The 23,824-nt window shown below is 37.3% G+C and overlaps 1 protein-coding gene across 6 annotated transcripts in view; it reads left to right on the forward strand.

Annotated features, from left to right (window-relative positions):
* Positions 1-23,824, forward strand: part of RABGAP1 (RAB GTPase activating protein 1) — a 75,288-nt gene that overhangs the window by 8,700 nt on the left and 42,764 nt on the right. For 4 of the 6 annotated variants that reach the window (XM_075170835.1, XM_075170838.1, XM_075170837.1 and 1 more), the window contains 11 exons: positions 4,584-4,815; positions 5,335-5,539; positions 6,177-6,351; positions 6,702-6,859; positions 10,410-10,520; positions 11,598-11,664; positions 13,105-13,207; positions 14,416-14,585; positions 17,345-17,519; positions 19,273-19,366; positions 22,246-22,396. In XM_075170835.1, the coding sequence (XP_075026936.1) occupies positions 4,584-4,815; positions 5,335-5,539; positions 6,177-6,351; positions 6,702-6,859; positions 10,410-10,520; positions 11,598-11,664; positions 13,105-13,207; positions 14,416-14,585; positions 17,345-17,519; positions 19,273-19,366; positions 22,246-22,396 (1,641 nt within the window). Of the gene's footprint in view, positions 1-3,362; positions 3,446-4,583; positions 4,816-5,334; positions 5,540-6,176; positions 6,352-6,701; positions 6,860-10,409; positions 10,521-11,597; positions 11,665-13,104; positions 13,208-14,415; positions 14,586-15,035; positions 15,104-17,344; positions 17,520-19,272; positions 19,367-22,245; positions 22,397-23,824 lie in introns of those variants that run through there. The other 2 variants (XM_075170839.1, XM_075170841.1) reach the window with 2 other exon arrangements.

A 23,824-nucleotide genomic window follows, 5' to 3' on the forward strand; every position in this document is an offset into this window, starting at 1 on the left:
TGTTTACTTCCAAAGTGGTGTATAAAATGCTGGCTACGGGTATGCTGTTTCTCTTGATGAGGAAAGAAGAACGTTAGCCTCCTGGTCATCGACAATTGTAAAATAAAGTTATGCTGTTCCCTGATTTGGCACTGAATGTCACAGAGCTTCGCAGGTCTTAAAGATAAGCTTCTTTGTGAATTTGGTGGCAAGACTGAGCACAATCCTTGAACATAGTGATTCACCTTGAGCCTTTCAGTATTCCAGGGTTTGAGAGTATGTGCTGTTTGATTACTGGCTGCAATCTGAATGATTAATGGAAACATTATACCTTAGATAAGCAGTCAGTGCGCAGTCTAAATTCTCCCATACAGGGATCTTCCTGTTAACCTCCTTTCTTCTGCTTAAGGAGGTGAAAACTTTTAACAGAGGAAATGGGAAGACTTTTTAGCTATTCTTAGGGGCAGAAATTGTCTTTTGGTATTGTTCTACAAAGAAAAGAGATATACTACCCTAGAATATGGCTTTGTTCTTCGTATCTTTTTTTTTTTCAGCTTGCAAGTAGTCATTCAGTAGCCAGTTTTACTGTTATTAAACTGTTTATTTTGTGCATGGGTAAGTGGAGGTGTGAAAGTTGTCAGAGGTATGTTAAAAGTATTGTCACCGTAATGTCTAAAAGTGTTTAAGTAGTATATGGAAAATTAATATTAACAGTACAACATGAGAACTGAGGTTATGTATTTCATAGGAACAAGAGAGATGAGTTTTTTTCAGGGAGAAGCAATTGCTTTGGTACTTATAACTGAGTTAATTTGTTTGTGTATGTCAAAACCCATTTGCTTTGATGTGCCCACTAAGAAAAACAGAAAATAAGTTCAGGTTCATATTTGAGTAGGTGTATTTTTCTGGTGTTCTGTTTCTTTAGAAAAACAGTTTGAGAATCTTGCATTTGCTAAGCGCAGTCTGAGGATGGTGCTGGAAGTTTAGGCTTGTGTTTGCTGGGTGTGATAGGTTGTGAAATTTGTACATCAAACCTAAGGCTCTCATTTCAAATTTGTTGATATGCTTTAGTTTTAAATAATAGTGCTGTGGACTGAATTAATGCACGCTTTTATTTTTGTTCTTTCTCAAGTCCAAACAGGGAAATATGGTTCCTGATTGTATTCAGAAGAAATATTTTTCTTCAGTTAGTCATAATTCATAAATGTGTTTTTGCTTTTTGTCTATGCTGAAATACTTGGTTCAATTTAAAAAGGGGTTGTCAGTGATTGTTCAGAAATATAATTTGCTAGCTGTCTCTGCTTTCCAGTATTGTTTCTGTGTCTGCTTTTGCCCACTGCCAGTGGGACTGAACTGGATTTACGAAAGCCTTGCTTCTGGAGCACACTGCAGAACAGGAGTTGAGCTACACGGTACAACGAGACCTCTCACAGGAGAGGTCAGCAGCATATGCGTCGGGAGAAGGCAATAAACTACAGTTCTAATAAATCCCCCGTGTTGCTTAAAGGAAATTTGCTACATCCTATTTAACGGTTAAGTAAAATTAGTTTTCAGTTTTGTGAGAAATGGAGAAAACAATGATTAGGTAAATGGTTTCTTTCCTCTATGTGAGGCAAACGTACATGAAGCATTTGTTAGGTACACCTTGTTTATTCTTCCCTTCTGCCCTTACTTCTGCTGCACTCTGTCATGCTGCCTCTTACTGTTTTTTTGGGTTGCAGCAAAGTTTCAAGCATGTTTACGTCTTAATGTGCACTGTTCCCACAATGTGGTGAATTTATACGGTTGCATAAGAGACTGGTTGACATGAAGTTAGTCTTAGTTTGTATTTTAGGCATCGTTTCTCAGGCAGCTGGCTTGTTGCACTTGACTGTTAGGGCTTTGAGAACAGCAGAGCTCCTCCAGTCCAAAAGTATATTTACTGTGTCTTTTAGAATTCTTTTTTGAGGGTAGTCTGGGCTGAGAAGGAGGCTTTCTTGGAGGGATTCTTTTAAATTACTTTTTTAATTAAGATTTTGATGATGAGGTTTTAGAATATTTGAGACAGATTTTTTTCTTTTTACGTGCCTATTTCCTGTCACACCGTAAAGAACTTGGACTCGTGTTTTACCTGTCACTGCTATTTTTAGGAACTTTTATTTTCAAGATCATGTTTTGTAGGGCAGTATCTAGATACAATTTATTGATACTGATTATTTTACCAAATACAGTAGATCATTGTTCAGACTTTTTTGGCTTGCACATTTTTCATGTGCATTTTATGTTAATACCATTAAGCATTTAGTTCTCACTGGATGTAAATTCCTCATCTTCCTTTCCCAAACCCAAACTGAAGTCTGTTTAATCACTGTGAGCAAAAGCATATGAGATGCAGGTTTTTTCCAGAATGAATTTTAACTTCATAGAAAACAGTTTCATAGAAAACAGGTCCTGTAAACTAGAAGTTACTTTAGGTTTTTTAATATATAGGCTTTAATGGGGGTGGCAGGACATTGTAATTGAGTCATTATATTTTGTTGCAAAACATATAAACTGTGTACAGTCAAGTAACATGGTGTATCTTCCATCGTCATCATCTTTCTGACGAATGCCTGCAAAGACCTGAATAATAAACTTGATACTTAAAAGTATTATGCCTTTGATGACCACATGCTTGTGCAAGGTTTTTCATTGCTTCCATGATGAATCATGCAAATGAATACTAAAATTATTGGGAGGAAAATGCAAATCTGTGGATTCCTGTAACTAGTTACAGGTTACTGATACTTCTGTGCATGTACAGCTGAGTAAGGCAGTTACTCTGTCCTGCTCCTGGCAGATGATTCCGGATAGCACATGAATGTATTTTAATCCATACTAAAAAATTACTTTCTGTTTGAGCATGAGTTTCAAGAGCATAAACATCTCACAGATTTTTTTTTTGTTGTTGTTTAGATTCTGTAGTAAAACAGTCATTAGGTTATTACTTTTTTTTATGTCGCTCCTGCTTCTAGGATCTTGTGTGCTTGCTGTTTTTTTCATTACCTTAGAATTTCATTTTTTGCAGACTTTCTTCTGAAGAACAGGGATTTGGGACTTTTCTTCTCTTTAAGTAATTGTGTTCTGCTCTATTCTAGAGTAATTCCAGGTCAGAAGTTTCTGTTCTTTGTTAATATTCTTGTATATTAAATAGTTATTTTTCACCAGAAAACTAATATGCAGTTTACATCTTTAAAGCAATGTATATAGAGGCTGCAGATGCAGATAATTATTTGGAGATTGTGGGTCTGAGTGTGAAAGAGAAGACAGTACAAATATTTAAATGACATCTGATGTTTTGCTCATAGTATATTTAATTCATTGCAAGGCTCATCCATATGCATGAATGTGTTCTATTATCTGTTCCAATGTTATTTCAGCATTCTTAACGGGACTTCAGGTTGATTTATTTACTGTTAAAATGTGAGAACCTTGGCCATTGCTTCAGGTACTTTCAAGATAATTTAATTTTCTACTATGAGATGCTAGTTTTGAGGCAGATGGAATTTGCTTCAATACTGAGATTGTGTTATGAGCAGATTTCTGTCTGCTCTGTATTCTTCCTCCTGTTTTTAACCACTTCCTTTCTTTACGATCTTATTTTACAGATTAAAAAAAAAAGAACATTTTCTCTAAGATTTCATTTACACTCTTTTTAAGAACTTGGGGTAGTTGCACAATTTGGATTTTATTAGCTTGTGTGTAGTGTCTTAATTCACTAAGCTTACAGAGGCGTACAGATATGGAAATGTATATCTGCTCATAGGGTTGAGTTTTGGTGCCAACAACAATAACTAGCAGCAGTTGAAGTGTTGGAATCAAGTCTGCCATCTGGTAAAATACTTTTTTATTTTTTATATGTAAACTCCCATTTTCGTGCTTAATTTCTAAACTATGTAAACCATCAGTCACTTCCCTATTAATTGCGGAGGAATGGACAAAGAGTTTCCTTAGATACAGTATCTAAGAGTTTCCTGAAATTAATGTCTTCATTCTCTTTCTAGCTTAGAACCTAATTTTGCACCATTTAGGTTGCTTCATGCTTTCATGTTGACTTCAATGAGTGCAAAGTCAGGCTGTAGATGAATGTTAGGAAATAAAACAACACTACCTCTTCTCCTTAGCATGATGGCATAATCCTGTTCCAGATTCCTCTCTTCCTGTGAAACCTTGCTGTCTTACCCATGAACCGTGTACCATATTTAATTATATTTGGCCCTTTCTGGTACTATTCTGAGAATCATTATAGACCACTGTACTGTGGACATCTGTAAGTTTCTTCTGTCATACGCTAGTCTTTGTAGTTGGTGATTAAAGACTAGTTTGAAAGTAATCTCCTCACTTTTTCCAGTGCTAGAAAATTCCTGCTTTGAGCTTGTTGATTTGTTAAAGCAGGGAGGATATAATCTGTACTGGTGAGCATTTGCACGTTGCACTTTGTGCAACGGTTGTAACTAGGTTAAATTTGTTAACTGCTGCTTTGGTTGGCAGAAAAAGCCATATGAATGACCCTGTGCCTGAGGGATTTTTTTGTTTTTCATTTGAACAATCTTTTTTTGTGTCCCAACTCTGTTTGTGGCTCTTAGATTGTGGGGAATGGAAGCGAACAGCAGCTGCAGAGGGAGCTTGAAGACGTGCTGATGGACCCACCCATGGAAGATCAGTCAAGTGACCGCGACCATGGAGAAGTTAGAACTGATGGAGATGGGGAAGAACCTGTTGTCCTTGAAGCTTCAGCATCCTCTACCATTAACCCAGTGTCGATGGCAGGACTCCAGAAACCAGAAATGAGTTTGCCAGTGAAACCATCCCAGGGAGGTTAGAAAAAAAAATGGGGAATGCTTGGTGGTATCTTACGAGCTAGCTTTTTGTGGGAAAAGGAAGGAGAATTTAGGTACAGGTCTGTCCACCCCATTTGTCCCATTATAATCACCTAGTGCAGTAAATGCCAGGTTATGTGATGCAAGAGTTAACATATGCTGAACTGTCCTCTCTTCTGAAAACACTCGTTATACTAGCCTTGAGATGTGTACAGAAATATTATGCTTACTTGCCTGGCTGTATAAAATATTAGTCCATTTAGCTCGTCTATGCATCTTGTTGCTGTAATGAAAATCGGTGCACTCATATTTAAAAGAAGCCCTCTGAGTGAGCTGGTTGTAGAGTTGGGATAGGTGAGTTGCTCTCTGCCATCAGTAGCTCACTTTCCTATAGTATTTTGGACTGACCTGGCTTTCTGTAATATGTTTCTTGGTCGCTTTTGTCGTTTAGTTAGTGATGAGTTACTTACGTATGGCTTGTCTTGCTTCTTACCTTCAAATTTGTGTCTCACCCTAGACTGTGAGGATTTGAGCCCTTTTACACCTATGACGGATGAGGACAGCGTGGTGTTTAGCAAGCTCACCTACTTAGGCTGTGCCTCTGTGAACGCTCCCCGGAGTGAAGTGGAAGCCCTCAGAATGATGTCCATCTTACGAAGCCAGTGCCAGATTTCTTTAGATGTGACTCTGTCAGTGCCTAATGTCTCTGAAGGAACAGTGAGGTATCTCAGTGAAGATCACTCAGGTGTACTCTGTGACTGTGTACATTTAATCTTATTTCCTTTTAGCAACGGAAACAAGCTACCATTTTACCTGGGAGGAAACATGAGCAACTTGGGATTTCATTTAGTGGAAAAAGTGGGTTTTAAAGAGATCTGAGAAAAGTGATGCTTTGAGTTTGTTTATCAAAGACATTTTATGTCCAAGGGTCAGTATGAAATATGATGGTCCCAGGTGTCCCCAGAGCCATGGTGGGAGTGGTTATTGATGAACACTTTGGAAATAGCCTGGAAAGCATTTAGTTTGTAGGGCTGGAAAATGGCTGATACATGAGGCTTGACAGGGATGAGGCTATCCACTGTTGCATATTAGTGTAGGTTGTTGAAGGCTAAGCCCTGAAAACTATGGGGAAATTATTGGTGGAAATGTCTGTTGCACTGTACTTTCTTATGCTGTTCAATTTAAATATAATTATTCTGGTCAAGCTTTGCAGTAAGTGACAGTCAAGAGCTAGTTTCTTTGTTATGTACTTTCTCCAGTAGCTACGAAATTTTAAAGCTTGCAAGTTAATATCCGGCTGAAATGATTCTTCTAAAGGTGCAAGCTTTGTTTTTTTTTTTCCTCTCTGTCTTTTAACAGACTTTTAGATCCTCAGACAAACACAGAAATAGCAAATTATCCAATCTATAAAATCCTTTTCTGTGTACGAGGGCATGATGGAACCCCTGAAAGCGATTGCTTTGCTTTCACTGAAAGCCACTACAATGCAGAACTCTTCAGGATTCATGTCTTCCGATGTGAAATCCAAGAGGCTGTAAGTTGAATCTTTTTGTCAAATGGTAATTATGTACATGTAAACGTTATTACTGAAATGAAACTGAAGTATTGCAGGCATTTTAGAAGTAATGTAATTCATCACTTTTGGCTTTTTTCTACCCCAAGTTAAGATAATTATAGAAACCTCAGATACGCAATAAGAATGCACATTTAATAGTTTATCCTTTTAAGAAGTGTAGAAACCCCGTTAATTAGATGCTAAAACAGAACTATTTTCATACAATTACTTCTCATTCTATTCTTTAGTGAAAATTCAGGTAGGTTTCAACTGCTGCATTCTGTATGTCTGTAGCTTCCTGATCTTTCTTCGGTGCCATCTAAATGCAGGTGAGCCGAATACTGTACAGCTTTGCCACTGCCTTCCGTCGTTCTGCCAAACAAACTCCGCTCTCGGCCATTGCCACCCCACAGACTCCAGACAGTGATATTTTCACCTTCTCCGTGTCACTGGAAATCAAAGAAGATGATGGGAAAGGTTATTTCAGGTATAGATTCTTCATTCCTGTGCATACAGCATCTGGTTCTGTTGGAAAGTGAGTGTGAGTCTGAGGTGGTCCCTAAATTCCCTTTTTGAAAGTTTCCTATTCCAGTTTAAATGAATCCCAGATATAAGCATTTTTGGGAAGTAAAACAGTGATGACCTCTGGACTATTTCATGTTGGTTGTTGAACTGAACCTGGTGCTACCTGTGAAGTGCTTTTTCTATTTTGTATTTTTCTTTTGTCTTTAAACCCTTTTCTATGCAATGTGTTTTAAGTCGTGTTCAACTGAATTGCTACTGAAGCTGAAAATGCATCATTGTGACTATGCTGTCATATCCAGAGTTGTCCATGTTGTCGGCCAGGTTTTCAAAGGTGCTGAGGCTGTGTGAATACTGCAGGAGGCATAAGGGTGCATATTTTTAATAAAGTCTCATGAAAAAAGGCAGAGAAAATTAGAAACTCTGAAAAAATCAATTTTTTAAATCATTTTGCTGATCCCAAAAAGATAAGTTACTCTCCAGAGAAGTACTCAGCCAAATCTGTTCATCACAAGACACATTTACTTTTAATATCTAGTACAGGGCTATTATTGCTTCATCAGCTGAGAGCTTGATAGTCAAGATCTTAGACTTGTTTCCACATTGCTATTCCAGCACTAAATAAAGTGTAGTTGTCCATAATGTGTTTTTTGTCTCCAGAGATCTGTCTCTGAACGCAACCCAGTGTCAGAAAACAACCATACAATCATAAATTTGTGATCAGCAAGTGTCTAGAATTTAATGTAATAATATTATTTAAAACCCTTTCTGAAATAGTTGTTTACTTACAGTCATAGGAAAGATGTTTGTGTAGAGGCAGAAGGTTCAAATACATAGGAAGGTGAAGACCACTTTGCATTTTAACTTTGGTCCTTAGGTTTGCTTTTGCTCCATGAATGGGTTAAATTCAATTCAATCTTTCTTAAGTATGTTGAACAGAGAGAATTCTCTAGGGAAGTTTGAGAGCAGAATGTAATAGATCAAATCATACATGCTGGACTTTTTCCTCTTTACATGATAGTGCTTTGGTAGTTGCTGGAGTTGCATAGTTCAAGCTGGAATCTTTCAGTGCTGCCCAGGAAAGGTAAATTTCTTGAATGACATTGCCTGTGTCGACATGCTGTTATTTTTATCCTAGTAAAAACCCAGCTTTCCTTATTTCCCCTTTGTGATTGCAACTTCTAATTACATCGTGCATTTTAAGAATATGAAGGATAAATCCTTCGTCTGTACCCATTTCCCTGTGATTTCTTAGGATTGATCTCTGTGTCAGTTATTGAAAGCAGAAAAGAAGGCAGAATTCAAATTTGTTATCAAAGATCATCAATATTAGTTCTCCTTGATTTTGCCATGATCTGTTTCCTTAAAATACTCACCTGTTCTGATCTGTAAAGTAGTGTTTCTTTACCAGTATCAAAAAAGCTTTATGAACAAAGCTTGCCTCTGTTTCTAACTGGTTCTGTTTTCTGACTGAGTTCTCAAAATTTAATTTAATTTTTCCTCATTTTTCTTTCCTGAACCAGCTGTTACTAGCAAGTGGTGGTATAGGGTGTGACTATTAGAGCCACTTTTCACATTGTATCGGCTAATGCTGTTTTCATGTTAAGTCTGATGGTGGATAACCTTATTTTCTAAAAAGACCTTTTTTAGTTTATGCTAAACAGGTTTTTTTCTGCTTAGCCTATACACAGTGCCCTTAGATGTTTTATGTAACCATTTATAGTGTTCTGTAATTGCTGAAGTATCTTTATTTCAGTACAGCATGTCTGCCAAATACTCTGACTTGTTGAGCACATTGGCTCCTGGCCACAGCTTCAGAGATGTTTCTCCTCTTGGATTTACATCGAGCTCCCATTTAATAATCCAGTATTTATTCAGCACTCCAAAGGACTGCTCAAGTGTTGAAGCTGAAAAACGATTTAGCTCAGGGCCTGAACCTGAAAGATACTGACGGTTCTTGGGCTTGGATGCAGCAGCGGCCACTGGGGTGCATGGCAGGTGGAAGCACGGCTGCAGCACACAGCCAGGTGAAGTTCAGTCTTGCTGGTTTGGTCCTAATGTCACCGTGGCCACAGCAGTGCAGGCAGTGTAAGCCAGCCTGGGATTTGATGCTTACGTGGTTTCCATAAGTTGTGCTGCTAAGAGCTGTTTCAATCCTAGCCAGCTTGGGTATGTCAGCATGGACTGTAGACTGAACTTCAGCCTTTGCTATGGAGATGTATCTAAAGATCTCTTCAGCCACAAAAATACGGTTGCATTAGGGGGGGAATAGGGCATTTGTTTAAAAGCTATGTACCTACTCTATACAAGGTGAAGAAAAGTGGATTTTTGCCTCCAGCTAAGCAGAATCCTACCTACATTGGGCATACAGTACAGGTTTTAGTTCAAATAGCAAGCTTTATCAGTTTGACACTAATCCTCGTATGACCCTTCGCGCGCAGACCCATGCTGACCTGGAAGTTGAGAGAACACTTTCCACATACTCAGTCTCTGATCTCAATCTTTAATGTACCTGAACCTGTCTCGGCTCATCTACCTTCGCTTGTCGCCCAGAGTCACTAGTAGTGACTCTGTCATGCCAGGGAAATGAGGTCTGACTGCATGATCTGGCTCTAAGTATGTAAATCCACTGTCTTGGCCCCAGAGACAAAACTCCTGCTGACAGTTAAAGGCAGCCTGCCATTCCCTGGCCTGGGTAAGCACCTGCTGTCAGAAAATAAACCCAAATTTTATTGAAGGTGTTAAACTATGGGCAATACTCCACAGTCCATTTTGCAACTCCTGGGGGTAACAATGCATAGTTTGAAAGTCTGAAATAAAATAAGGATTATTTTTATACTCAAGGGAAAAGTGAACATGTGGTTGTCTTAAAAAGAAAGTCAAAACCCAAAAGTCTCAATTTGTCCAATATTTAGTGCAACTGTGCTGCTCAACAGGGAATATTGATGCTAAAACTTAAGCATGTGTATTAGCATTGAAGTGTAATTTTAGGTTTTTCCACTACAGCACACTATCCCCTCTTTTTGCAGCATTTAGGAGAAAGTGCTCTTTAAAGAAAAAATAAGGGAGACAGTCTAAAGCTTGGTGCACTCTCTTAGCTTGTTAGCTTATCATGTGCCCCAGCCCTCACCTCCTTTGTGAAAGAAAGCGATACGCAGTTTCTTATAAGTAATTGCTTAACAGATAATACTTGGTTTTACATGGGGAATCAATACTTAGAAACTTTCTTGAAATGCTGCTGGAAGTCTCACACCACTAAGCCACGCAGTATAAAACCACATTTTTTATTTTGAAAACTAAGTGTCCTTGGTTTTCACCTAATGATGATAAAATAATCGCCTAATTATGTTGCCATTTCTTTCATGTTACTGATTGCAGCGTGCAAGGAAGAAAGGTCTTGAGTGCTTTTGTGTAAGAAGCTGGCTTCACCAAGTGTCTGATGCTGTTTTTGATACATGCAAGGAATACAGATAAATGACGCTCTGAGTTTTTTTTCTTTTCCTGGTAAATAACAGTGCGGTTCCTAAAGACAAGGACAGGCAATGCTTTAAACTCCGCCAAGGAATTGATAAGAAGATAGTGATTTACGTACAACAGACAACTAATAAAGAACTTGCTATTGAGAGGTAATTTCATCGATTTTTAAAAAAAATCTTTATCTGTTTGATGTTTTGTGTTCTTTCCTCTGAGGCAGCAGGTTAGTAATTGTTCTATGAATACTCCTTTTGTGTAATGTAACATCACACCTCTCTCTTGAGTGGGATTGTGCGGAAGATCAGATTGGTTTGTTCAGCGCGTGTGTGGCAGGGGGCACAATACAGGCACAGTCAAATCTTGCACAGAGCTGGTTGTGAAATCAGTGGTTGCATCCCCTCTAAATACCCATTTCAAAATCTTTTTTAAAAAACATAGTGCTTTTATTTTCAGTGGCCAGTTTGTATTCAATACTGAGGCTATAATCAGTTTTTCAGTTTGCTTTCCTTTCATCTTTGTTGCATCTGAGAATATTGTTGTACGTACGCTTTGAATTTGCACAGTCTGGAATTCTAGAATATGAAGCGTCTGTCTAGGGAAGGGGAGAGCTCACACTTCAAATCCTTCCCTGCTTAGAAATAAACTAGCGGTTTTTGACTACTGACTGAGTTTAGAGCTGCTCATGCTACAAAGAAAAGACACAGCTTCTGCCAGCCTTTGTTGTCTGAAATGAAATGCAGGTCAGTGTGGTAAACCAGAGGATGAAGTGGAATATACCTGTGTGGGCCAAAAGTCTTTGCAAAATTAATCCATAAAAGACAGGTTCTTGCACTTCATCTGATTCTTCTCTGTATCAAAGGGTAAATTCTACGCAAATATGTCTCCAAAAACAAAAAAAATTTAAAAAAGGGAAGAATAATGCAGGTCAAGTTGTCCTGCGGGTTAGTGAACCCTTGCTAGCAGTGTTTGTTTTACACTGTTCTTGCAAATAAAGATAATTTAACAACTTTCCAGGCTACCGTAGGCAGGGTAAAATCATATTGTAAATCTGCTTATGAAATCTTGCTCGACATTTTTAATACTGGCTTGACATGCTTGATGCTGCTTTCAAATGTCAAGGTTTGTTATTGGATTCATGGACTGCTTGTGATGTATGACAGCGAATGTTTAGATAATGAATGTTAATGGTTTGTTTATGAGTAAGTCTAATTTTTTGCCTGGCTTTGCAGGTGTTTTGGCCTTCTCCTTAGCCGTGGGAAAGATGTTCGGAGTGGTGACATGCACCTTTTAGATTTGGTAAGGATCTTTTATTAACAAAATTCAGTAATAATTTTGAGTAGGATCGTGCGTGATCTCAGCATAGACAGAAAAGATTTAGACGCTAATGCACACTTGTTGACGGGGATTGATGCTGTAGCTTACGCTATTGGGGGTGAGGCTCTGGGTGACTGGGTTGAATCCCTGCCTCTGCTACAGAGTTAGAATATGACCTGATGCTTGGTCAAGGGAGTTGCCCAATTTTGCAGCCGTTGTGACTGTTCTCCGGGGCCTGAAATAAGAAACATGGAACCTTATTTTTGGAAGTGCTGAATGTAAAAATTGACGCCTAAGTGGCTTCAAATATAACACTGAGAATTAGTGGGCGCTTTATTTTTGAGACTCACTTTTCCATCTATAAAATGATGATAGAGATCATCTGACTTCACAAGTGTGTTGTGAAAACAAACTTGCTAGTATTTATAAAGTGCATGCTTGTTACAGTAGCGAGGACCCAGAAAGGTCCAATACTACATGAATAATTTTGCTTTTTACCAGGCTTTGGATTGCCCAGAAAATAAGGCTGGTGAAAAGACAGACATGCTGAACACTGAAGATAAAATATTGACTTGGTTATTATTAGCTGAATAACATGTGTTTTATATGCTGGATAAAGCTGGATCTCAAGATGTTTTAGAGTAAAATTTATTTTATAAAATAGCTTCTTAGGATAACATAAAACACATCTGGTGTATTAAAACTTCATAGTGAAGTAGAAGGTGTGTTAATGTGAAACATCTGCCAAAGGTACAAGTTCAGCAGCTTGTAAGAGAGTGTTCTGATTTAATTTGTTTTCTTGTATTAGAGGCAATGAACTACATCCCCTCAGTTTGTGCTTAAAGCCTTATATGTTTAAATGCTTTACCACTCAGGCAGCTGTCATTCAGAGACTGAATGATGTAAAATGAGGCCAGAACGACTGGATTGCCTTGGATTTTCCAGAAGAACTTAAAAGCAGCTTGAAAAGATGTTTCTTTTTTTGGTTTGTTTTTTCTGGTTTTTGGTTTTGGTGTTTTTTTTTTTCAAGCGGCAACAAAAAAACAAAGTCTTTGCAGCTTGGAGCCCTGTCTTTCCAAGTACTTGGCTGTGATCTCACCTACACCTCTGTGAGCCGAAAGTTGCTGTTAAATAGCCACCTCCAAAATGAGCTAGTTCTCACTAGACAGACATTTATACCACATACATATATAACAATTAGTATTGGTTGGGCTTTTTGTATTATCAGCAAGGACACCAAAGATTGCATGGGAACGCTATTCTTTTCTTCAGAGATGATCTCTGTTACAGAACTGTGTCACATGGACACAGGATGCTTGTCCTTCTCTTGCCAGTGCAGTAGCTGCTTTATGGGGCTGAGACTCCATAATATAGAGATTTCTTTAATTTAAATAAAAATACATAAACTTACCTTGTTTCCAGGAGTCCATGGGTAAAAGTTCTGATGGGAAATCATACGTGATCACTGGGAGCTGGAATCAAAAATCTCCACACTTCCAGTTTGTAAATGAAGAAACACCAAAAGGTATGAACTTTGCCAGATGTTATCCCTAGCCAGGGCGAATGACTTACGTAGTGGGCATCGGATCAATTCTCTTTTCTTTTAAGATGAATCCCGCAAAAAGACTTTCTTCATAGTATGGGATATATTCTCAGAAAGTAGGATGCCAGATGTAGCATAAAAATCTAAACAAGATAGAAGGCTAGAAGAAAACTCCGGTGTTCAGTAATAAAACCTTGTAAGAATAACTGTATCCCAGTAGGAGACTGTATAGGTGTGGGGACAGGATGCAGACACTTTGTGCACCGTTAGAGCTTCTTAAGAATCCCATTGAGAATTGCACTAAATGGCTATTGCAGATTTCTTCTTTGCTTAATTTCTGTGGTCAGTTCTGATTTTTCTGAATCCAAGTTTATAATTAAAAAAGAAGGATTCCTGTACCTGTGAAAACGAAAGTAAAAAATAGCTGATGCTGCATGGCTCTCTGGAGTCCTGAAGCAGATCTGTCACTACTTCTTTTAAGATGTCAGCTGAATTATCATCTTTTCAATCTATTGTCACAGTTGCATGCCAAAGGTTGGGGAAGTTAATGGGAATTGACTGGGCAAAGTCATAGAAGTCAGCTGCTGGGTACACCTGGGTACAATCTGCTGCTAGATTGAATGCCATCCTACCTAAAGGACACAATTTATCGTTTAGTACCAGAAGAGATCTCATAGGTCACTGAGTCCAGTTGCCTCCTTTTGGAGCATCATACTGTATAGTCGTTTTTCTGAATCTTACAGCTGAGGTGGTCTTAAATGCTACCTTTAATATGGTGGGATTTAAGTGTTGTCTAAATAACTTCTAAAAACAAAAAACAACTAGAATGTAATTAGGGTAGATGGCAAGAGATCTGCACTGTGGATTTAAGTATACAGATCCTTTATGATGTTTCATGAAGATTTTTGTTGATACATTTCAGTGGGATTTGAAAAAGCAAAATTTTTATTCTCTTTAACAAGATAATTTTCTTGGCTTGAAGACTTAGTTTTCCTTACTCTCTAGTGAATAGTGCGTAGTCATCTTATTTTCCTGTTTTGAAACGTCTAGGTTTTTGAGATGTTAAATTAGGGAAAAAATTGAATTCTGCAAAAAAGTTTTTTGTTCTTTCATGTTACTAGGAAAGAGGTTATGGAATATTTTGTTTGAAATATTTCTTTTAATAATATCGCTTTGTTTTTTCTCTCTAGATAAAGTATTGTTCATGACTACCGCTGTGGATTTGGTGATAACTGAGGTTCAGGAACCTGTTCGATTTATTCTGGAGACTAAAGTCAGAGTTTGTTCACCTAATGAGAGATTGTTCTGGCCCTTCAGCAAACGTAGTTCTACTGAAAATTTTTTCCTAAAATTGAAACAGGTAACACTTTTAAAAATAAATAAATAAAATCTACAGTTAATTTGGGATTTGGCAAGGTTGATTTTCAAATATAATTGTGGTATGGTCAGTTATATTGTTTTGAGACTTAAGAGGTAGGTTTATGGTATAATGCTGAATAAATAGAAACGCATTGGAGGTAAAGATGAATTGTAGTTATTAGTGCCTGTTCGCAGATCAGAATTTCCCTGTGGTTGTTTCTCCCTATGATTGGTAAAACCTTGACTAATATAATGTTCATATTTCAACATCTTGCTTCTGAATCAAAGGTACAATAAATGCTCTTCAATTTTAGAAAAGCTATTCTTCATTAAGCTAATTGTTGCTGGCTATCTAAAGTTCCCATAAAAAGCTGGATGTCCTCATTTCAAAGCAAATTTTGACAGCTTTGATGAGGCTGTGAAGTTACATAGAGGCTTATGGATTTTCCAGCCAAACCACAGAAATAAAAGGAACAGAGGATTTCTCTGCAAACCAGGGCTATGCTGAGAGTTGCTTGCGTAAGTGTACAGTAGGGTAAGTATGTAAAATTAAGGGTTAAGAGAAAAAAAGGCTTTAATATAATCCAGGTGACATGCTATCTGATATGTCACTAAATTGATTTTATCATAGAAATCCAACATTTTAATTTTTTTTTAGATGAGTAAATATTCACCTGAAATTAGGAAAAAAAGTATGTTTTGTGAAAGTCTATTTTCTCCCTTGTACATGGTTGGAAGCAGAGATTTCACACATACCCCAAGTTTTCCCTGGGGAAAAAAAATCCAAGCAACAACAAAAAATCCCTAGAACTTGTTAAAAACTTTTACTGTTTTTTCCAACTTACTTTTTTACCCTATCTACTAAAAAGGAAAGGATTATTTCTGTCCAGGATATTCATAATAACAGTACAAAGCAATAACAAAGTCTCAAAATAAGGCTGGAAAGTTGACGGTCCAAGTCGCTAAAGAGATGATGTACTTGACGTAGCTGCCATTCTTCTGCTTTAGGAATTATTGTTCTGAAATGACAGTCCTGTTTAAAGAAATGAAAATATATAGAAGTAAATAACAATGTGAATGTATGTGCTCTCTCAAGGTTTAATAATTCTGGGCACAGCCCAAAAAAGCAAGGTTGGAGTCCTGATTTCTTGTTAAGTGTTCTTCTTTAGAGAGGTTTTGAATGAAATGAGAGGCTTTTCTTAGCTCTTTTTGCACTTGTCTTAAAGTGCTAGCAAATAATGGCATCTTGGTAGTAACAAAGGTGAGATTCACTAAGGATTCTTTTTTGTGTATGTCCTGTTTTTTATATAAAATATGAATAAACATTTTGGAAACTTTCCTTCAAAATTTCCTTCAAAATTTAAGGTCGAAAAAATTCTTCATGGATGAGATCAGTCTTTTTATTTAGGATATTTTTGAGGTGGAGCATGGAGATTTTGAACAGTTAAGGCTGTTGGGCTATAAATATTCTGCAACCGCCAAAAGGTGCCTTTTCTGTTTGGCAGTTTAAAGGAAGCTTATCTTACTTAGCTAATTCTGTATCTTTTGTCTTACCAAATTCACAGGCATTGTGACTTATCTTAGCTAATTCTCTTTTTTCCACAAGCACTGTCAGGTTATCCAACTTTCAGTGTTTACTAATGGAAGATTATCAAAATTCATAGTGGAAGCAAAAAATATAGAATGTACTGCCTGATAAGCCTGGAAGGGAAACCTGTTTCTATGGAGTCATGATTAGCCTATTAAAAATACAGCTGTGTAGAATTGGCTTATCTTACTTTGGCAGTGTTTCTTTATTCGGAAATGGTGAAAGCAGAGGGATTTTATTTGCTCAGATTACATTTAGTGATTTAGTCATTTTTAGTTTTGATACATTTCTCTTCATTTTTAGTATTCTGAAGGATAAAATTGAGCACTGGGAGCTTAGTGTAGAGTATAATTATAAATCTTGTTTTCTTCTTTTCTTCACCTTCCCTTTTCTACTCTCTATTTTTATTCATTTATGAAAAAAAGTTCTAAATCCTTAGACTGTATTAAAATTTTAGAACCACGTCACAAAGGAAAATCTTCCTTTAAAGGAAAGGAAGGTATCAAAGCATTGAAAATCAAGGAGAAAATAGGGCCACATAATAGATTTTGGGACTCAACAATTTGTGTTCCTGCAGCAATGTATACATGGATATATGACTTGGAAGCATTGCTAAAGACAATTGCTATGGTGGGAAGATAAATATGAACAATTTTTATTAAAACTCTTTTTGCCGCCATCAGTATCCCCAGAAAGTTAGAGAGAGGAATTAGACATAATTTTAAAGATTTTGCTTTTAATTTTCTGCTAATCTTTAAATAAAGGCAGAGTTGCTTCATATTAAGGAACCTTCCTCTCTTAGATTGTTTGTTGGATGCATGCATTTACAGCTTTAAAAATATGTGCGTTTGTGTCCAGTTTATTTATGGTTGAAAAGATGAGCTACCTATGCATGGCAGACCCGAATGACACTTCTGCTCTATATGTAACAGATATTTATACCTTTTGAGTGCAGTATGCGTACAGCTTGTTCTAGGGCATTAAGGATAGAAACACTTGCAGGCCTGCATGATGCATTAACTGTGCTGCAAGGATTGAACATTCCTCACTGTAGAATGTAATGAAAATTGTTTCTCAGCTCTCCTATTTCAAAAAGAGAAGGTAGAGCCTTATGCAGTAATCTGGATATTCGTATAGCTTTTCTTAGTAAAATGAAACTTCTTGTTTCCTAGATAAAGCAAAAGGACAGAAAGAATAACTCAGACACGTTATATGAAGTTGTGTGCCTAGAAAGTGAATCAGAAAGGGAGAGAAGAAAAACTACAGCAAGCCCCTCTCTTCGTCTGCCCCAGTCTGGGTCACAGGGCTCGATGATTCCTTCTCCTCCAGAGGATGATGAAGAGGAAGGTAAGAAGAGGATTGTAGGCTTTGTATACTTCGTAAGAAAGGGCAGTCGGTAAATAACATAGTTATGAAACATGTTGAATCCTTTCCAGTCAGAATCTGGCCTACTGATTTTTTTTTCCTTGCTTTAACGCTGTGAGTATTTGATAACCAGTACCCCTGCATTCCTGGATCAGCCTCTCCCTTGTCTGACACTTCTGTGTCTATGTTTCTCTCAGCCCAGGCCTCATGAAGCCTCCAGTGTGATACATTTGGAACAATGTGAAAAGAGGCTGCTAAAAATTTGGGATTATCATGCAGCTTCTACCCCTCCCTAAGCAGCTGTCAACAGACTTGAGAGTAAAAATGAGAAGCTGGTATTATTTGAAAATATAACCAAGCAGCATGTTTTAGTGAGGAGGCGAGTATAGACATCTGTAATACATAAAACTATACCAGGACCTGCCCAGCTTGAAACTTGATGCACCTTCAAGATCTTTTTTCTGCTTTTTAAAAATTCTCTTAAACCAAAATATGGACTAGTTCTGAGTATATAAACATCTGGCCTTACCGCTCTGAGCTGAAATGTAGATGACTTGAGTTTCTGCTTTTTCCCTTTTTCTGCTGGCCTTCTATATGGCCTTGTGTGAATTGTTACACTTCCATGCTTTAGTTTCCCTTTTGGGGGGGGAGCGGGGAGGAGGGGAAGGTTGGTTTGAAAATTAACTGCTTTACAAAGTGTTATTCATTAGCAACCTCTAACCACTATGCTAAATCACAGTGGTATTGTTTTCTAGACCAGGAACTTGTATATATTTTTATATATATATGTTTATAGACATATATACAAATCATTGCAAGAGTTTGCTGACAAGTTCAGGTGTCAGTTGAGAAAGCATAGATTTAATGAAAAAGAATGTATTTCCTCAATAATGCAAAAACAATGTTGACTACTGTATCAGTGAAATGTAGTTTTTGTATATGATACTTGCTGTGAGTGTTTAAAAATATCTGGGAGTACATCAGTATTGGTTTCAAAAAGAGTTACTGTGATTATGCTAATCCTCCCCCTCCACTGCATTTTTGAATGCGTTTCATTCAAAAAACTCTTTAATTTAAGCCAAGGAAGTTACCAAAAAGTACTAGCTTTCAAAGTAAAAGTATAAAACAGTTAAAGTAAAATACCTCGTGGACTTTCATGGATCTGCAACAACGTGCCAAGTCTGCAGCTGCTCAGTGGAACCACGTTGATTTATTGACTTTTTTGCTTTTATAGTGTTGTAGCTTTTCACATATAGAAAGTTGTGCTTTCTGAGAACTTTTGTAGTCTTCCAAAAGTTTGGGGTAGAACAACAGAATTACTTCAGTGGGAAGGGGCCTCTGGAGGTCTGTAATCCTGCCTCCCACTCAGTATGAATCCAGCCAGATAGATTGTTCAAGGCCTTGTCCTGTTGCATTTTGACCATCTCCAATGGTGAAGTTTCCACAACCTCCTTGGGCCCTTGTATCAGTTTGGCCTCCCTCATGGTAAATTTTTTTCCTGATTTTTAACCAGAATTTCATGTGTTGCTACTCGTCTTCTGTCTCTTGTCACATCACTGCGTGCCTCCGAGAAGAGTCCACTTCTGTCTTCTCTTGTTGAGCGCACAAGCGCTGCATCCACAAATGAGGAGGAATGCTTCTTGCCACACACTGATACAGTTAGGAGAGCAACGTTTAAATCTGCAAAGGTAGAGTAACGGCTGATCTCATAGCATCTCCTCTGTTCTGTTGTCAGACAATGATGAACCACTCTTAAGTGGTTCTGGAGATGTTTCCAAAGAGTGTGCAGAAAAAATTCTTGAGACGTGGGGAGAGCTACTGTCCAAATGGTAAGTGGCAAAATCACATTCTGAAAATTACAATTCTGAACATTCTCAGTCTGTTTCCTCCTTCTGCTTGGAGTTTTTGTTATTTCCAGAAGCCAGCTGAGATGAGATTAGTATGGATTTAGTCCTCTTTCATCTCCACAACACCCCTTATTCTCTAACTTTGTGTTTTCTAATTTCTTCAGAGGGTGTTTTAAGTATTTTCATTTTTGAGTGCATGCTTAAATACTGCATAGAAATTCATTTACGCTGTGTCTTTAGGTGGTTGTCTCTTAAAATGAGTATTTTACTTATCTGTGAGTTTCACTGGGATTTTGTTAAAGAAAAACCTAAACTAAGTAGTATAAAGAAAATGCAGCGCTGCTTTTGTCTTTATTTTGCATAGATCACTTCCATTCCTCTTTGTAATTCTGATGTAGTTCACAGCCAATTTTTCCTGCAGCTGTCATATCTTAGTAACTGTAGCTTAAGAATATGGGAGGTTTGTACTTGGATAGCGAAGATGCCTTTCCTCCCTTATCTAAGGGAAGATGGCTCCAGAGCTTGCCAAGAAGGAAGTACATGAGCTCGTCTGGTTTTTTTCCTAGAAAATGCCAATTTACAAGAAGAGTGTTTCTTGACAGGCAAGTTGCTAATGCAACACCTGTCCTCCTTTCATGAAGGATCTTTTATTCATCTTGAAGTAGCCTGAGCAGTTCTAAAAAAGTGATGCTGATTATTGCAAAATTCTGTATTTTTTTTCACAAAGGGGGATGACAGGCACAACATCAGATTGAGCTCAAATATGCTACATTTTGACTCCTGCTTTAGTTGTTGCCTTCTGCTTCCTCATGTTACTGAGGAGCAGGGCGAGGGGTGTACAGCAAATCAAAGACCTGAATAGAATACTAAATCTAAGGAGCCGGACAGAAGAGATTAGAGTAAGTCAGGCACTTTAGATGATGTGACCTCTTAGCCAGGATTCTCTTTAAATTAAGGTTATAACAATTCAACATTATTTTTTATTTTCTGTAATTACTTAGTACTTATTTGAATAAGTACTGTTATTTCCAGTTTGGTTCTGCACTAATATATTGCGCTAATTTGGTAGGACATTAGAAATGGACACATTCGTAAGAAGGGAAAGGCTGTGGTAAAATGAAATGTGATCCCTTTTCCCTCCCTCTCCTAGACTTGTACAAACATCTTTAACAGATGAGCTCTATGCATCTGCTGCTGTGAGAAAGTTTCTTTCAACTTGAATTTTTTTGTAATTCTTCCAAGGGCTCAAAGATAATTAAGCCACCTGACTCCCATTGAAAATGTTTTGGCAGCTCTAAGAGGATATGAAGTGCTTCTGTGCTAATGCTGGCATCAACTTTAATATGTGTTAAAGGGCTTTCCTTCTTAACCAAAACCAAGTATTTGGAAGTAATGATCGTTGAGCTTTTAACATAAGAGGATTGAAAATCATAAAAATCAGAGTTCAGGTAGTTTCATGCTAGTTTTTTAGAATCCTGTAATTAGATTTGTATAGCAATTAAATATGCATTGGTATGTGATTGCTAAATAATATTTGGTTCATATTGCATAACTGCTGAGTCACAATTTTCTCGTTTCAAAATAGTTTGGAAGAATCTAGTAGTGTGTGGCTTTTAGTCTACAGCCTTACAGTTCTTGGCTGTATTCATTGGAATTACTGTTGTACTTATTCTGATCTGAGATTAAGGCAAAGCAGGTTTATAGGCCTTTACAAAAAATTTGATTATTTTGTATATAACAAGTATTTTGTATAAATATTTATATATATTTATATATTATAAAAGTATAATAAATGCTCTGTAAGTATATGATATATAAGTCTATAGACATGATGTATATAAATAAAAATGTAACTATTATATAAATATTATTTTTATTATAGTTGATTTTGTTTAGAGAAGGCAAAGTGAAGGAGGATATTATGGTACTAGGTCCTCTGCAATATATACTGGTTTAAATGCATGCATTGCTAGTCTCTAGATTACTGTTGGAACACTGTAGGCTGGAGAAAGGCAACAAGGAGTCCCAGTCTGTGTAAAATTATCATCCACATATCTGTTAGACTGTTAGCAAACATTATTAAATACCAGTTTATTGTTAAGAAGATAATGTGATCGATATGACATAAGTTCAGTTTTTTGCCTGGCTTTGTCTATCAGTCCTCTTAATCATTTTAACTGCAGAAAAATTGTAATTTCTTTGATTTAAGACCTGGGTGGCTTTTGGGGATTTTATGTATAAGCCACGAATGGACTGGTCAGTTTAACTTTCTGTAACTGTGTGAATTATATGTAGGTTTAGTTTTTACAGTTTACAGTGCTGTAATTTATGAGCTGTCACCAGTCTCACTTGAAAAAATGTTTGGATGGGACTAGCTTGTACAGTGGAAGCTGCTTAAACACATGGATGTAGTTAGATAGCCATGTGAGATTTTTCTGTATATCTGTTTGCTTGCCTTCTCTCCCTCCCTCACCTGGAAGGTTACCTGCCTGCTCGGGTGTAGAAAGTCTAGAGAGCAGTATATGCCTCTGCAAACTAATTCTCATTTTGGTGCAGTTTGAGCTTGGAATCTCACAGTGTGGTATCTGTCCTCCAGTTCTAGTTTTGCTGGAGTGTGTTGATTCGTTGAGTGTTTTATAACATATGTTTATGTTATATTTAAATTTAATGGGAATCAAGGAAATAGTTTGGAAAGTGCTTCTCCAAATCTGTTGTATTTCATAACTTGAATTTCACTTTGGCAACATATGGACTGTCTTGAAATTCTGTCATTTGACATGTTTGATGTTACACATCAGTTGTTGCTCATGTACTCATTTATTTGTATAAATAATAGTAACAATGCTTTCACCTACACCCAGGCACCTCAATTTGAGCGTGAGGCCAAAGACATTGTCCGCGTTGGTGAGAAGTGGTGTCCCTGAGGCCCTAAGAGGAGAAGTGTGGCAGTTGCTGGCAGGGTGTCATAATAACGATCACCTGGTGGAGAAGTACCGAATTCTCATCACAAAGGTAGAATGCTTTTTTTTCATCTTTTTCCCCCCATATCTTAAGGAATGGAAATAGAGAGACTTCCAAGTGTGTACCCTCTTGCTTAAAGGTTCATGAGAGTATCTGAACATAGTGTGTCGACTAGTGAGTGTAATTCAGTCCTCTCTCCCAACAAAAAAACCCAACATGCAGTGCTAGTTGTGGCATTACCTCTACTTAGAGTGCTTTCTTTTTAATAGTCCTACTTCTGTTTCACTCAGATGAGTTCTGAGTTAGTTTGTCAAAAATTGGTATTCTATTAATTGCTTTCATAATTGACAGAGATTCAGGGAGCTCATTTCCTTTGCTTGTTTGGCTTTCCTGAATGGAAGCTGAATTCTGCTGTATTGTCTTAACATTTATGCTAGAAAGCCAGCGCTAGTTGAAATTGCAGCCTTTTTTTGATAGGAAAAAACAGAACACTTCGGACATTTTTGCACTAGACAGCAGTTTTTTAACTTCTCATTTTGAATGCTGACCTCAGTAACATAGGAAAATAACAATTGTATATACAGACATCATTTGGTGTTTCTCAAAGTTCTAGAGTAACAACTGGGTCACAAAATGAAATGTCACTTCCTTATCCAGAAAACCGATGTGTTAATTTGGATTTGACCATTATCTGTATAGATACATTTTATTTTACTGCTTTCATCAAACATGCAAGTCTAGAAGGACTATATTAGAAATTATTAATGATGCAACTTTAGTACAAATGTAACAGAAATTAATTATTCACCAGTTAAAAAGGCAAAACAACCTTTGTTGAATCAGCCTTTGTATATCTATGTTCTGATGGTACCGATTTGCAAGGAGCAATTAAAGACCTTATTCTCAGGGCAAGAGGGCTTCTGAAATTAAACTCGGTTTCTGCTGGAATCATGCAGGAAGGATCCTACGTGATTTGAATGAATCATGTTAGATTAGCTAAAAGTGTTCTGCCATAAGTACTTTCACACGCTTATTGAATATAGAAGAAACTTGATCTGAATTCCTTAATATTGGTACATGCATTGTAGAGCTATAACTTGGATTTTACAGTGAATAAATCAAACAAATAATGTGGAGGTTGCGTGCTCTGGCAAGGAGTATATCACAGTTACTCCTGTTGTGTTATTTTAATTGCCTAGTGAGTAGTTGACAGTGTCACTTGTTTCTGTTTCAGTGTTTTGGTGTCAGAATGGAAAAGATGATCTCTTTGTGGCACAGTTGGTGACACGTACTGCTACTATCTTTGTGAGCTAGAAAGGAATCATGTAATGTTTCATTTTTAATCTGTGAAACCTTTCTACTCCTTTACATTTGGCAGAGACAAAGGAAATAACCTGGATCTAATGTGTTGGAAGCATCTCTAGAATCCAAGTAAAAGGGAGAGTGGGCTGATGCAGCGCTGTGTTCTGCAGCAAAAGG

Source organism: Calonectris borealis, chromosome 21 (genome assembly GCF_964195595.1).
Source record: "Calonectris borealis chromosome 21, bCalBor7.hap1.2, whole genome shotgun sequence".
NCBI lineage: Eukaryota > Metazoa > Chordata > Aves > Procellariiformes > Procellariidae > Calonectris > Calonectris borealis.